General features: G+C 37.3%; 1 protein-coding gene across 1 annotated transcript; it reads right to left on the bottom strand.

Annotated features, from left to right (window-relative positions):
* Positions 1 to 10,195: 10,195 nt before the first annotated feature.
* On the bottom strand, positions 10,196 to 13,589 carry LOC139723425 (leucine-rich repeat and fibronectin type III domain-containing protein 1-like protein). The gene is made up of 2 exons (XM_071634671.1): positions 12,970 to 13,589; positions 10,196 to 10,970 (listed from the first exon to the last, which is right to left on the bottom strand). The coding sequence occupies exons 1-2, from the start codon at positions 13,587 to 13,589 to the stop codon at positions 10,196 to 10,198; spliced, it is 1,395 nt and encodes a 464-aa protein (XP_071490772.1).
* Positions 13,590 to 16,732: the final 3,143 nt, after the last annotated feature.

Here is a 16,732-nt window from a genome sequence, read left to right as displayed (position 1 = left end):
GTAGCTGAGACTTTGCAGTATCAGGACTCGAATCATTGATAAAAAAAATCGGATCACCTTAATTTGTCAGTGATGACAAATTACAATCTCTAGTTCTTTCTTTATTTCTCCTCAAAAGTTGTGCAGAGGTTAGCTCAGAAAGTGCATTGCCTATCAATGTCAAACTTATACCATATATGTATCGTGTCGCAAAGACGGTAATCGAACTAAAATCATGGTGATCAGTCGACCGTGACGTCACTATGACGTCATTATATGAAAACACATTCTCAATCATATCTCATTAATGGAATGGAGTTTTTCAATGAAATTTACGTCACATATATTTCAGGTCAAGCGCATTCTACTCATATTCTCAAAATTCATCTATATCTTAAAACGTGCGCGTACGCGCGCGTTGAAATATTTGTATGCTCAAATCGAGCTCAAATTTTTTTTGCACACGTTTCAGACCATTTGGAGCATTTTTTGAAAAATTGAAAAAATTGGACGGACGCGTACGCGCGCGCTCATATACGCACGCACAGCTCATATGCAATAGAAATTTCCCGTTTTTTCACACTTATCGGCTGCCTGAAATGTCAAGGAATATTTCTACCAAATTTCAAGTCAATCCGAATCAATATGACGTCATACGGGCCCGTGAAAGTTGAAATTCCGCGCGCGCGTCAATGGCGATATACAGTACAACTATGCCAAAAAACTGCCAATTTTAAATCCGATTTTACTCGTCAGGATGGACGGTGACCCCCCATTTTCTGTACATATTTTGAAAGCTGATGAGTTGTACATGTCATTTCATTGGGTGGCAATGCTGACAAAATGATTAAAAGATATCAAATTTCTTAATAAAGTAAAAAAAGTAAATTTTCAAAATGACGTCATCAAATTTCAAGTTCATTCGAGCGTATCTCACTAGTCCTTTGTCAATTTTCACCCAGATTTCAGTATGATGTATCTTATCTAATGTTCTTTCAAACATAAAATTACAATATTTTGATTGGATAACGGTGTCACCTCGTAAAAATGGATTAAAAGTAATTTTGTCAAATTTGACCAGTTTACGTGTTATATCTATGGGTGTGCAGTTTTTCTGGAAATGAAAATTGACATGACTATCCTTATCGAGCACTAGCTCACTTAAGCTTCGGTAAATTTCTCCCAGATTTTGATATGTTGTAGCTGAGACTTAACGCTACCGTAAGTGTGCCCTTTGTTTTTTCATACGATGTCAGAATCACGTCAAAAAATTGGGTTGAAATTCAGGCTTATCTTCGATGTATTGAGATATTTCTTTCTTTCTGCAACTTTCTTTGCAATAACTCAAGAAAAACGGCCTCTATCACTTCTATATTTTGCACATGATTAGTTCATGTCACGTGAATTATTTCATAAAATAACAACTACTTGATCAGACACCATCTTGGGTATGTAAATTAGGGTCAAAGGTCATAAGTGTTTCACCCTGTATCTTAGTGAATACATGTCCTATCTTTCCCATATTTTGCACACGCAAAGACCATGTTACAAGGATCATTTCACAAAATAATCACTTTTTACTCAGATGCCATCTTGTCTGTGCAAATTGAGGTCAAAGGTCATATGTACTTCTTTTTGTATCTTCGTTATGACGTGTTATCTCTATGGGAGGGAATTTTCTTTAATGTGAAAATTGACATGATTGTCTTTATCGAGCACTAGCTCACTTACCCTTCGGTGAATTTCTCCCAGATTTTAATATGTTGTAGCTGAGACTTTGCGCTATCGTTTTGTTTCCTTCGTTTTTTCATACGATGTCGGGATTACGATAAAAAATTGGTTGAAATTAAAGCTTATCTTCTATGTATTGAGATATTTCTTTCTTTCTGCAACTTTCTTTGCAATAACTCAAGAAAAACACGCCCTATCACCCCCATATTTTGCACATGTTTAGTTCATGTCTCGTACATTATTTCATAAAATAACTACTAGATCGGACAACATCTTGGGTATGTAAATTAGGGTCAAAGGTCATAAATGTTTCATCTTGTATCTTAGTGAATACCTGTCCTATCTTTCCCATATTTTTCACACGTATAGACGATGTCGCGAGAATCATTTCACAAAATAACCACTATTTCATCAGATGCAATCTTGGGAGTGCAAAGGTGGGTCAAAGGTCATATGTATTCATTGCTGTATATTCGTTATTCAGTGTATACAGAATTTGGTACCAAAGATGGCAGATATGACTCCCTTTTCTAAATGAGAATGCGAACATCACACGGCCAATGTCTCTAAACACAGATGAAACTTGTATGGTCATGCCTATTGCGATCAGGACTCGAATCATTGATAAAAAAAAATCGGATCACCTTAATTTGTCAGTGATGACAAATTACAATCTCTAGTTCTTCTTCTTCTTCTTCTTCTTCTTCTTTATTTCTCCGCAAAAGTTGTGTAGAGATAAGCTCAGAAAGTGCATTGCCTATGAATGTCAAACTTATACCATATGTGTATCATGTCCCAAAGACGACATGTCAAGTAAAATCGTAGTGATCAGTCGACCGTGACGTCACTATGACGTCATTATATGAAAACACATTTTCAATCATATCTCATTAATGGAGTGGAATTTCTCAATGAAATTTACGTCACATAAATTTCAATTCAAGGGAATTCTACCCATATTTTCAGAATTCCTCGCATCGTAAAGACGTGCGCGTACGCGCGCGTTGAAATATTTGTATGCTCCAATCAAGCTCAAATTTTTTTTGCATACGTTTCAGACCATTTGGAGCATTTTTTGAAAAATTGAAAAAATTGGACGGACGCGTACGCGCGCGCACATATACGCACGTACAGCTCATATGCAACAGAAATTTCCCGATTTTTTACATTTATCGGATGTCTGAAAAGTCAAGGAATATTTCTAGCAAGTTTCAAGTCAATCCGACTCAATATGACGTCATACGGGACTGTCAAAGTTGAAATTCCGCGCGCGCGTCAATGGCGATATACAGTACAACAATGCCCCAAAACCGCCAATTTTAAATCCGATTTTACTCGTCAGGATGGACGGTGACCCCCCATTTTCTTTACATATTCTGAAAGCTGATGAGTTGTACATGTCAGTTTATGGGTTGGCGATACTGAAAAAGTCATTCAAAGATATCAAATTTCTTAATAAAGTTAAAAAAGTAAATTTTCAAAATGACGTCATCAAATTTCAAGTTCATTCAAGCATATCTCACTTTTTCTTTAATTGATTTACGTCCAAATTTCAATATGTTGTAGCTTATTAAATGGTCTTTCAGATATATAATAACAACAATTTGATTGGATGACGGCATCACCTCGTAAAAATGGATTTAAAGTAATCTTGTCAAATTTGACCAGTTTACGTGTTATCTCTATGGGAGTGCAGTTTTTCTGGAAATGAAAACTGACATGACTATCTTTATCGAGCACTAGCTCACTTATGCTTCGGTGAATTTCTCCCATATTTTAGTATGTTGTAGCTGAGACTTTGGGCTATCGTTAATGTGCGCTTCGTTTTTTCATACGGAGTCGGCATCATGCCCAAAAACTTGGTTGAAATTAAAGCTTATCTTCCATGTATTTTCATATTCCTTTCTTTCTGCAACTTTCTTTGCAATAACTCAAGAAAAACAAGCTCTATCAGCCCAATATTTTGCACATGTTTAGTTTATGTCACGTACATTATTTCATAAAATAACAACTACTTGATCGGGCACCTTCTTGGGTATGTAAATTAGGGTCAAAGGTCAAAAATGTTTCATCCTGTATCTTGGTTAATACATGTCTTATCTTTCCCATATTTTGCATACGTAAAGACCATGTTACAAGAATCATTTCACAAAATAACCACTTTTTGCTCAGACGCCATCTTGTCTGTGCAAAGTAGGGTCAAAGGTCATATGTACTTCTTTCTTTATCTTTATTATGACGTGTTATCTCTATGGGAGGGAATTTTTCTAGATGTGAAAATTGACATGATTGTCTTTATCGACGACTAGCTCAATTACCCTTCGGTGAATTTCTTCCAGATGTTAGTATGTTGTAGCCAATGTAATACTCTTTAAGTTTTGTTAATCAAAGTTTTAATCGGATGATGTCTTCACCACGTGAAAATGGATATAATGTAACCTTGTCAAATTTAACCAGTTTACGTGTTATCTCTATGGGAGGGAATTTTTCTGGAAATGAAAATTGACATGACTTTCTTTATCGAGCACTACCTCACTTACTCTTCTGTAAATTTCTCCCAGATTTTAATATGATGTAGCTGAGACTTTGGGCTATCATCAGTGATTCTTCATTTTTTCATACGATGCCGAGATCACGTAAAAACTTGGTTGACATCAAACTTATATTCGATGTATTGAGATATTTCTTTCTCTCTGCAACTTTCTTTGCAATAACTCAAGAAAAACAGCCCCTATCATCCCCATATTTGGCACATGTTTAGTTTATGTCACGTACATTATTTCATAAAATAACAACTACTTGATCAGACACCATCTTGGGTATGTAAATTAGGGTCAAAGGTCATAAATGTTTTAACCTGTATCTTGGTGAATACATGTCCTATCTTTCCCATATTTTACACACGCAAAGGCCATGTTACAAGAATCATTTCACAAAATAACCACTTTTTGGTCAGATGCCATCTTGGCTGTGCAAAGTTGGGTCAATGGTCAAATATACTTCATTCTGTATCTTCTTTATAGTGTATACCGAATTTGGTAACAGAGATAGCAGACCTAACTCTCTTTTCTAAATGAGAATCCAAATATCACACGTCCAATGTCTCTAAACACAGATGAAACCTATATGGTCATGCCTATTGCGATCAGGACTCGAATCATTGATTAAAAAAAATCGGATCACCTAATTTGTCAGTCTTGACAAATTCCAAGTCTAGTTATTATTATTATTATTATTTGCCTTCTCTGAGCTAAATACAGAAGAAATGAATAAAATACGGATCAGTTCGAGCTGAAATTGTTACTTTGACGTATAGCTCCTCATGTGCGGCTCTGTAGACGCTGTAAAAAACGCCCTCGTCATGACGCTGGGATGTCAAACTTTCTAAAAGATACTTTGTTTTTGTTGGTTAATGTTGGCAAAAGTCATGAATATTCCTTTATAAGTGCAAAATACTTTCAAACTTTAAGGCGTTCACATTTGCTTCCTTTAGAAGGGTTATCCGAGACAACCTCAAAACTTGGGCATGTTATGGGTGAAGGCTTCTAAGGCATGGGCATGTGAAAGAATTTTGCTTTATAAGTAACGTCGGAAGAAGGGAATAATAATATAATGAATACCTCAACGATACTAATTTAGGACTGAAGCATCTATCAAAATATATAGCATAATATCTACGCTTGTGTTTTTCCTGGTCCATAGTTTAACCGTCAAAATAATATGTTCTCCGTTTGTAGTACTGCTTAGATTCTTGAAGTCTAAAGTGCATTTAATGATTTATGCAAGGCTGCACACTCACCATTTTTTTCTTGTTACTGGTCCAACCTGTCGATCGGACCAGTAGGTACAATGTTGTTGTTGTTGTTGTTGTTGTTTTAAAGAACGAAAAAAGAGAGAGAGAAAATGGTTACAATGTACCCAGTTTTTTTTTCCCCATGTACAATGTACCCAGTTTTCTTTTTCCATTTTTACCCGGTCCATTCGTGGAAAAGTTACAGGTCCGACAATGATTTTTACTGGTCCTGGACCCATCGGACCAGTGGCAATGTGCAGCGTTGATTCATGAGTGTGTGTGTTTTTTTTCAAGTTTAGACAAAGTCTTCTACAAACTTCAGATACGGGTCTGATTGTCTTTTATAACGTCTTTTCAAAGGGAGCCTTCATAGAATTTTGCATAGGCCGATATGTATGTATGTATATATGTATGTATGTATTATATATTCATAATGTTGTGATTTATTGTTTCTCAAATATAGGTGCACCATGGAACTCTGTGAACTCCGGGTTGCTTGCTGGTCTGTTGTTAGCTGCTACATTTCTTATGAGACAGTAGAAGATCAGTAGTTTATTACTAAGAATAAAAGAAATAAAGAAGAAGTATCAAACTCATGCCCTCAAGTTGCAATGTCTGTTGTTGTTCATCAACATACATGACCTTAGTGAGCCGCAACACTCCTCTGTATATACTACCGTAAAACGTTTGAAGTTTATGAGACATATATTACAACAGGGAATGAAGCCAAGGAAGTTGGCATTGATTTGATTAGACTTAAATTTATTTCCACTTTGTGCTCACAGGAGCAAAGAAGCAAACATAACCGAGTGACAGTGATTATATTACTGTATAATAACATGACGTTTAAAATAATCGAAACGTATACTCTGACAAAGTATATTTTTGCTTCAAATGGTGAAAGGAAGTAGTCATAAGAACAAAAACAGAGGGGGTAGATTAAAAGCACAGCTTGTGTTACTTAGGTCCCCTAAAAATAAGCATGTGTCACTAGAAAACACTCAATTCAACTCACCCAAGTTAAAATCGTTTGTAGGTTTCACGTTGATACGTCAATATTCATGGGACATTGTGTCACACGGCTAACGGGGAGGAGGTGATGGCGCCTCGGTTCGAAGGTTTGTTAAAAACATGTCAAGGACTATAAGAGTTGTGGCAAAATCCTCCTTTTAACAAAAATCGTCAATCTTTCATGTATTTCTCGCCGTTTTCAAGCATTATAAGCGTCTTTACCTGTTTATTGGTGTGTGTTTGTGTAGTAGTTATTTGTCATTATGTTTCAGAGTTCTTGTCCCCCGAGTTCTAGAAACTATCGCGATGTTTCAGTGAGCCATTGAATGAAGGAGAATCAGTGGACTTCTCCTTTCATTTAATTTGAATTTGTAGTAGCAAGTACGGTATCTTTCACTAAACCATGATTAGTATAATTGCTATTATTTTTTTTTACATTGCTGTTGGATTCAACAAAAATAAATATCTAATACATGTACTTGTGAATGTTGTTTGCCACTGTGTTGAACATGCCAAGTGGTGTTAATCCACATGAATATGTAAATGTTATTTTAAACATTGTTGATCAAATACAGACAAGTGTTCCAGTACACATACCTAAAATGAAAATGTAGCTGTTTTTCATTTACAAATACATAAATGTATATAATATGCATATAATATGTATATGAGATATATATATACATACATATATAAATACATATATATATATATATATATACACTCACGAACACACACACATATGCTTATATATACAATGTAATATATACATACATAATTATGTAGACCTAAATGTACATCGATATGACATTGTGTGTATGAAACAATATTCGTGACCAATGGGGAGCTGAGGAGAAGCTTAAAACTACAACACATAAAAAAGCAACTAGGTGATATATCATCCATCATTTTCCCAATGAGCCACGGTGATTATGGTGAAATATCTATACGAGGGCCTTGATTGATCTGAAATTTGAAATACCACTTCAACATAATAATCATCCTAATTATCTGTTTTTGCATGAAAGTTTGCATGCGTCGGCATATACTTACGCGCCGAGGGGCATTAAATGGCATAAGTCAGGGCCATACCTAAACTACCATTGTACATGTATACATAAACACAAAACACACAAATTACCATGTTACGTAAGTGTGGAAGTATTGACCAGATCATTACTATGTTTAAGCAGCCACAACAATGTGCAAATCACACTGAAATATGAACGGTTAATGTACGTCCGATGTCCATGCGTTCAAATGATTTCTTTATTGTTTTGGGGATTGGTACTCTGTCACACTGATATGTTTGTACTTTCTAATTTTCGGCACTGCCAGATTAAATTAAAATCATGAAGAATGAGAAATCTAGCCGATAGGACGACTTGGACGTGACGGAATTTTTTCTTAACCATTATAAGATATAAACTAAGACTAAAGCATTTGTACATGACTAAACCACACATTGTCCCAAACGATAGAATGATATACGAGGATTGCGATCATCATTCACACTTCAAAACGACGCTGACTGAAAAAAAATGCTTGCAGTTTGGGGATTTTCCTTTTATTTAACAAAGGGCTAACCTTTAATCATAATCATCACATACTTTTCTTGAAACGTTTGAAGTTGATGTATACTGATCTGAAGCATTGATGGCTTTGACTATGTGAGTATAATGTGGACTATAAATGCTGTAAGACAAGACTATAAAGCTATTGATCATTCAATCCGATAGTTATACAACTGTATTACACAAAGCTACAGAATATTAAATGTTCATAGATGCAAACGTAGAAAGTGCCAGACATTCAGTATGCATGAGTTTACCCTTCTTCGTGTACACATTTTCTACAGGAATATCTACAGGTATTTACACCAATAAATAGAAATGCAATTTAAGTCAATTGAGAGTGATATTAAGTAGCAATAATGCTATACTATATGCTAATTCTAGTAAATGGGCGGATGATGAACACCAATTCCTCCCTCCCTTAATTTCTTGATCCATTCCTACTTTTCTATATCACTCCTACATTCACAGATTACATGCAAGGTGTAAGTGGTAGTGGTACCATATGGATGAGAAAGAGGAGTGCAGAATTATCTTTGGAAGTTAATGTCGAATTCTGGTTAGTCGCGAACAGACACTAAGATAGGTTACTATGCGACAACGGCTGATTTTCCATTGCGACATTGAGCTGCCATTATTTTCATGTAAGGGTATAGTGCAATGATCTGCCAGATCTAAACTACCCTTGTTAAAAGAGCAAAAGCGAACATATAAAATCAAAGTGATGATAATAATGCACAATGTAAGAAATGGACATTAATAAGAAAGTTTTCAAAGTTTCAATGCTTTCATGCAATTAAATAAGATACTGTAATGTTGTTTGTAACTAGATTAGATGAGCAGGCGATGCCTTCATCTCACAACTCTTTCATTGTTTTCTACATAACAAGTAAAAGTAGAAAGGCGTGTTGAATATACTTCACACCATTCACACTAAAATTCCATTCACCAGTACTTATCAATATCATCAATGGTCAATAACTTCTTAGATCTTTTGCATAGGATAATACTTGGAAATACTGTTTTAGCTGCAGTATTTATTCTAGCGATATAAGTCTGAAAATTCAAAATCTGAGACAAGTATCATAGATATAATTTTCTGTTCAAAAATTAGTTTCAGTATTTGGAAAATTCAGGACAGTCAATTCCTCGATTGTTGCGTTCGTTTTAACAGAATTCAGGGAGATTCTGTGTCATAAACATTGAAGACAGATCGAAATATTCAAATAGATACATGTTGACCAACACACATGATTATGATGTACGTCTGATACACACATACAAGAATAACATCACATAATATAACATTCAAAGGTCCAATGTCTACATTGAACATGATTGAAAAAAATGGGTGGAAATCAAAGTATTCAACTTGTATCCATTGATTTATACTGTGCTTAATTGAAATTTAATTTTTTTTTTTTCCAACTGGATGATTGACTTGCATAATTCAAAGATTGGGCTTGTCCCATTTTGTGATCAAACTTTTCGCAATGTTTACATACATTTTGTTTATCCGATTGGTTGGATTAAGAGGATGATCTTTTTGAGACTTTGGACTTTGTATAGACTTAACCATTAAGTCCTGGGGTAATTTTCCCAAAGAAATTATTGTCTTATAATCATAAAATAACCAACTCCGAATCTAACTGCAAATTTCACGTTGGAGCAAGAATAGACGCAACTGGCTATAGATTCATGAAACTTATCCAAAATCAATAAGAAATATATGTATATAAACAAGTCAATCGGACAGAGAAAAGAGAACTTTAAAATGTATGTGTTGCCAATTTCACAAATCATTTATGGATACAGCAAATTGTTTTTTTTTTTTTTGTGTGTGTGTGTGTGTGAAAACGTGCAAAATATACATGAAGAACAAAGGATATTTTTTCATCCTGACTAATAATACGCTTCAATACAGAAGAAAATTACAATCTAAAAAAGGAAACAAACCATTAAAACGTGGCTTATTTGTTATTGGGCATAGATACATTACAAAAAAAAAATTGATTAATGTATCACTACAAATTACAAAAAAAAAAAAACACACGAGCGTTTTATCGAATGAACGTATGATTACACGAAGAGAAAAGCAATCTCCAGATCAAGATTTGGTTGTCAAGGAGAGAGACAAAGTGGCGCAGAAACAGTTTGCCACCAACATATAGCCTGGCTTGAATGTAGGAGGAGAATTTGACACGATCATTTCTTTTGAAATATTTTTCCAAATGCTGTCGTTAACATCATCTGCAGTTCCGCTAATTAGCCAGATTTTTTTGGACATTGGAGCTGGGCACGTCAGCTGAAGACTAATGTTCAAAACAGCCCAACCCATGAGGTTTGTAACGTTGCAGTGGTAGGTTCCCACGTAATCAGAACTCATGTTGGTTATGATAAAATCACCGCCAATGAAAGCAGTCATGCCCTCATGAGTAGCATTTATGATGTGCGGAACGCTGTTAGGCATGGTCCAGGATACCATTACTCCTGTCGGATCATTGACGGGACACTCAAGTCTCACCGTATCGCCTTCAGCTCCGACCCGCTGCGATTTGGCCGGGTCCTGGGTGGGAACGCATTGCATTTTTTCTTCAGCAACCTCAGCCAAGCGCTTGCCCGATAGCCTATCTGGCTGTGCGCAGATGACCCCGGATTCTGGACCTGTGTCGCCGTAGAGAAGAAAGTTATCCCTCAATCGTCTAGAGAAGGATCTTGCACGACAGTCGCACTCTAACGGATTGTCTGAAACATTGATTCTTGCCTGGTGGTGAGCATCAGTCAAGAGCGATTGCGGCACGTGGTGGAGCAAGTTGTGCGTGAAGTCAAGAGACCGCAGCAGCGGGGTTGTCTTCACGCCATCTCCCTGAACCCGTTTTAGTCTATTTCCCGTCACGTTAAGACTTGTTAAGAGTGGAAACATCTGAAAGCTTTGCCTTTCTAATGCATCTATGTTATTATAGCTCACGTCAAGAAACAGGATGTCACTGTTATTGTCCACTGTTTGCCAAAAATCACTCGAAATATTATTGTGAGAAACGACAAGCTCTACGACAAACGTGCCGGTAAGATTCGGCAAGGTTGAGAGCAGATTGTTCTTCAGTTCAAGCCGTTCGATATCTATCTCACGAGGCAGTCCAAGATCGACAATGCCATCAGCTCTTTGTAATGCAGTGATATTATTGAGAAAGATATACCTCAGAAAAGGTTGGTGTTGCAGAATCCCAGCGGGACCATCTTGAAGAATTGTGTTTGATAAGTTTAGAGATGACAATATCGGCATACAGAGTCCCAAATCCGCACTTATAAACTGAAGAGGATTGTTGGCAAGGTTCAGTGTCGTCAGAGTTGAGAAATGAGGGATAAGTGAAGAATTGATATAAGTGATTCCATTTCCGTCGAGGTGGAGGTCTCTAAGTCTAGTTACTCTCCTATCATTACTTATCTCTACAGTTTGCAACGCCGGCAAAAAGTTGGCTAACGCCGTATTCGAAATATATAGATTTCGCAAATTTTGGCAGTCATGAAAAGTAGTGGCGGGTACAAATTCAACAGGATTGAGAGATAGATCGAGCGTATGTAAACCAGTGCATCCTTGAAACGTATTGATTGAAATGCTTTGGATTCTATTATTTCTGAGATTTACGGTTTCGACAGTAGGCAAATATCGCATAAAAGAAATGTTTGAAATCCTATTGTCTTCGGCATTCAGATACTTTAGCTTTGACATGGACACGGAATTAATAGTAAAATATGATATCTTATTATGAGAGATGTCGATATGTGTTACAGATAAGAGAAAAACATCTTCTGTAATCTGCGTCAGATTTCCGAAACGCAACGTAAGTGTGTTTAAAACAAACGGTGTGCCAATAGCGGAAAATGACGGAGGGCTAAATCCGTCGATGCGTAACTCTCGAAGGCTCCGGAGAGAAGAAAACGGATTTGTTTGAATCGTCATGGCTGCATTACTCTGCAGATACAGTTCGTTTAGTGTCGTAGGACTTGTCAGTCGAGGGATATGAGCAATTTCTGTGTTCATCAAAGACAGCAGCCTGAGCCGAACTAGATTGCCCAGGTTTTCCCACTCGACACTACGGATTGGGTTTGAGTCGAGGACGAGCTGGGTGAGATCATAGATAGTTGGAAATACGGGCAAAGATTCGAATTCGTTTCGAGACATATCGAGATTTGTGAGACGGGGACAATTCTGCAGAGCGGGAATGTTGAGTGAGGAGACTTCATTGTCGGTGATATTGAGTGAATAAAGCATGGGCAAGTTAGAGAAGGCCTGAAGATCCTGTAAGTTATTTCGTCCAACATCGAGCACCATCAATGACGCTGCCGCTGAAAACGCGAGAGGGTCCACGTAATTTATGGAATTGTTCGTCAAGTAGAGCGCGTTCAGCAACGGCCCATTTAAAACTCCGTCAATTCTTATCAGGGCGTTGTTTGAGAGACGTAGATACCGCAAGTTGGGCGTGTTAGTAAACAGGTTGTTTGGCAGCTCATTTATCTCGTTATTATTCAGGTTAAGACTACGCAGACTGGGAAAGAAGGGGACATCTATGATAGACTTGATTCGGCTGTACGCGAGATCCAAACTTTTGAGCCTACCCAGTCCGGTAAAGTTGGCGATGCCCACTTACCATATTGGCGTTTGCGTTGAAATTCTCGAGATGCAACAACCTGGAAAGATTACTAAAGTCTTCCAGCCGATTATCACTGATATTTACTGAAAGTATCTGTGGGCAGCGCAGCCAGATTAGACTGTCAATGTAACCAAGTTGGTTACCACACAAAATGAGTGTCTTTAGAGTTGGGGATATGATTCTGCTGACATGAGTCAGTCGATTTTTCGATAGATCTAGAATTTCTAACATCCTCATCTCAGAAAAAGAGTCCTCTTGGACCTCTGACATGAGATTTCCGCTGAGATTCACCAATTTCACAGAGTCATGAGAAAATGCAAATCGACGGATGCGGTTGTTGTCAAGTATGAGGTCTTCCAAGAAGGGCATACCTTCAAAGTGCTCTTTGGTTATCTCCGTTATGAGGTTGCTGCTCAGACGAAGTATACGAACCGACGTCGAATCACGTAGCAAAGCGACCTGACCGTCTGTCAGGACAGCATTTACAAGGTCTAGTTGAGTGAGCTTTTGCAAACCACTCCAAAATCCGTCCTCAATATGCACAATTGGGTTGTTGACAACTGACATGTAGACCAGTTCAGAAGCGTTAATGAATGTTTCTCGCAGCAGGCGATCAACCCGTGTCTCTACACAATATAAAACCGTGACTTTGGGTCCCAATGACGGAAGTTTGTCCAAGTGAGCCCGCCGGCAGTCAACGCGTACCCACGGATCAACCGTGCGCAATGCGTAGCACTTGCAGACTTTGGGACAGGCTGACAGCCCGGAGCCATGCGCAAACACTGCCAATTGGAGCAGCATAAAGCAGCAAGACTTAAGGTCCAGGAGGTGTCGAGATGTAAGAGCCATTATGGACATTCATTAGGTCACCGTAAGCTGAAGAAAAAAAGGTTTTTGTGGGGGGGGGGGAGCGAGGAAAACAAGATTTAATATCACCAGAAGTAAAAAAGAAAATGCAAACAAGAACTTCAATTGTAATCTCTTTTTTCTCTCTCTCTCCGTTAGATTATTCTCCTAATAGAAATATGTCAGTTCCAAAGAAAAATGCTACTTAGAATTTAAAAGCAAAGATATTTGTTTCAAGGATCATTAGAATTTTTTACATGCTCATAATCAGACTCCATAATCATAATTTTGACGATCATGAAATTAGAATTAAACCGATTTTCTGGTCTTCAGTCTCATTTCCAGTTATGTGGTGTCACCATGCTAAAATCCTTGTGATTTTGAATAATATTGTTTAAAAAAATATCTCATGATACACAAGATGAAAGTTCCACAGAGCACATTTTGACCTCCTAAAGAAAGAAAAAAGTTAAAGGTCATGTTTACCTTCGGGAGCAGTGATGAAAAAAAAATGTTCAAGATATCAAGATATCACATTTTGATGCATATGTGTACGTCAATTGTATCACAAAACATCACACCATATAAGAATTATGCAATAAAATCTAAGGGAGATATTATTATTTTTTCTCAATAAACCGTATAAACATCTTTATTATAACAATTGTTCACATTTTGTATATTCAACAATACTTAATATTCATTAAACTAATTCAGATGTTGACATTAGTTGTTTCTATCCCTTGCTCACATTTTAGAACTATTTTTTGGCACTAAAGCACTAATGCGCTAAAATACATCAGTAAATGGTAATTATGTCTTTAACAGGTAAAACTCGGATGATGGGACAGGGTTAACATAACACGTTGTAATGGTCATAGATTCTGTGGACATTGTAGAGATAGTATTTAGCTCATCACTCCAACTTTGAGAAAATGCACTCATGTCAGACTCGTGAAAAAAATAATGATAATTATAATCAAGGTAGAATTTTCTTGTTGCCAAGAGCCTGCCGCAGCAACAAATCATTAATCTTACTCATTTTGTGGGGAAAAATAACATTGCCCTCACGCGAAGGCCCACTTACACTGCAAAAAGATCGGTGTTAGAATAGATTTAACACTATAGGTGTCACACTATGCACACCACACCAAATAGACCACAGCAAAATGTGTACATTATGCAAAGCATGCTGTGATGATGTTGAAAAGTGTTTCACCTGGCACTTCGTCGTGTTGGTTTAACACTGTATAGGTTGTGATATTTTTTGACACTGCGCTGGTGTTAATTCAACAATGACACTACATAGGTGTTAATTTGATATTGCTAGTCTTAATGTCAATGGTATAACACTCGCCAAGTGTCAATAGAACTGGCCACACTAAGTGGTGTTACTGTGGTGTAAATGTGTTCACAACCTCTTTTTTTTTTTAAATCAAGTCTTGCTGACGTTCAAAATCAACAAAAAAACCAGTGACTAATAAACTCGATGTTAATTACCTGACCCAAAAAAAAAAAAAGTTTCGTGTTTTGAAGCGACACCCAGAGGTGTTGATTATATTTTGACACCACGAATGAGCACGGGAAATTTAACACCCAACTCGGTGTTTTTTTTTTTCTTTCTTAACACCCGACTTTTTGCAGTGTAACAAAATGAAAACAGGTATAGACAGCGTGCAAAACAACCAGTAGGCCCTACATTGTCATAAGCATACTCACAAGTGTGTTATAAATCCAGCGCCAACTAGTGCGGGTTGTGGCGCCAAAATATGCACGCACTGAATCTGTCACTCCCCTTAGAAAGTTCTGCGGCCCTTCCCGACAGGTGCTAATAACTGCGGAGGTGAAGCGCAAATAGCCGATTAGCAAGTTACAGGTATATTAGGGACCGGGAGCACCAGAGGAATTTGGGAATGGTGACTAATTTAGATGACATCTTTCGGCGTACACACAACTGGTTCTTCCACAAGTTAGAACAGTTAGGTTTTACCCCAGTATTCTCAGGTTTTCATTAAAGCCCACCTACTACGCATTCGTATAATAGATCATGATAGACATTGGCTATAGATACACTACCTCGCTTCCGGTGAATTCGAACCCTAGAATACGCACTTTTCGACTTTGAACCCTTGTCCAGAGTCTAAATAGCCATATCATCCAAGAATTACACCACAGTAATCCAACAGTGCATATCATAGAGGGATGACTTGGTGAAGTGGCAAAATAAGCATTATTAATTGCTGAATGAAAGTAATGATGTTTATTATACAGTTTGAGTCACTAATGTGTAGCTAATTTACTTCAAAGAGTGTCACACTGGTCATCTATATTATGAAATAGAGGAAAAAAATAAAGATCGAGTGATTAAGTAAGTGTCAGCAGTCACTGTTCATTATTATCAGTTCAGTTTCCGAATTCCGTTATTCGACGCTTTCAGTCCGGCACATCAAAATATGAGGTGGCTCATAACTAGAGTTAGAAGCCCAGTGAGTCTTGCTCAGCAACGTTGTGTGTTATCATGCCGTCCCCTCCAGTAGAGGCAAAACTCACTCTCTTTCCGAAGATTCGCAGCTGATCCGGAAAAGAAATACAGTGCGTATAAAAAAAAAAAAAACGCAACAAGATCTAATTCGAATTTGTGAAGATTGTGTTAACTTTACACCAAAATGAGTAGCAACATCTTAAAGCTACATGTCTCCTCTTGTCCCATAAACAATCCCATAAAATCTTACACGGTCATGGATGGCTGAGTAATCATTGTTTTTTGACAATGGGTCAAATTGGACTTAGGACCAAGTTTCAGTTTTTGCATTTAACTATGACGTCGATTTTCGTAGAGAAAAGCTGAATGTCAGGGCTGGACTTTGTGAAACGGTTCGCTCCTAGGGCCCTTCTTCTTTGAAAACAACATGAACGGAAATGGATATTTACAAATTTTAGATGAAAATGTGATTCCTGAATTAATGGAAAAATTTTCTGTGCAACAAAGCGGTGTGTTCAGATGCCTATGGTGGGCACAGGATGGCGCACCAGCCCATCGACTAGTTGCAGTAAGAAACAGATTGGCTGAGGTATTTGGAAAATTGGGTGATTGCCTTGTATCATGATGTGGAGTGGCCACCACGATCTCCGCATCTTGTGACTTT

The sequence above is a fragment of the Diadema antillarum genome, unplaced genomic scaffold (assembly GCF_040938485.1).
Source record: "Diadema antillarum isolate AM-2024a unplaced genomic scaffold, OU_Dant_1.0 scf00000190, whole genome shotgun sequence".
Lineage (NCBI taxonomy): Eukaryota > Metazoa > Echinodermata > Echinoidea > Diadematoida > Diadematidae > Diadema > Diadema antillarum.
The sequence above is the reverse complement of the archived record's forward strand: the minus strand, read 5'-3'. Positions and strand labels throughout refer to the sequence as shown.

Excerpts from the sequence above, each read along its gene's own strand:
- LOC139723425 (XM_071634671.1), bottom strand. The coding sequence starts at position 13,589 with ATGGCTCTTACATCTCGACACCTCCTGGACCTTAAGTCTTGCTGCTTT. Across the intron at positions 10,971-12,969 it reads TCTTTTTCTGAGATGAGGAT|ACTAAAACGGGTTCAGGGAG; the intron begins GTTAGAAATTCT and ends GACGGGAAATAG.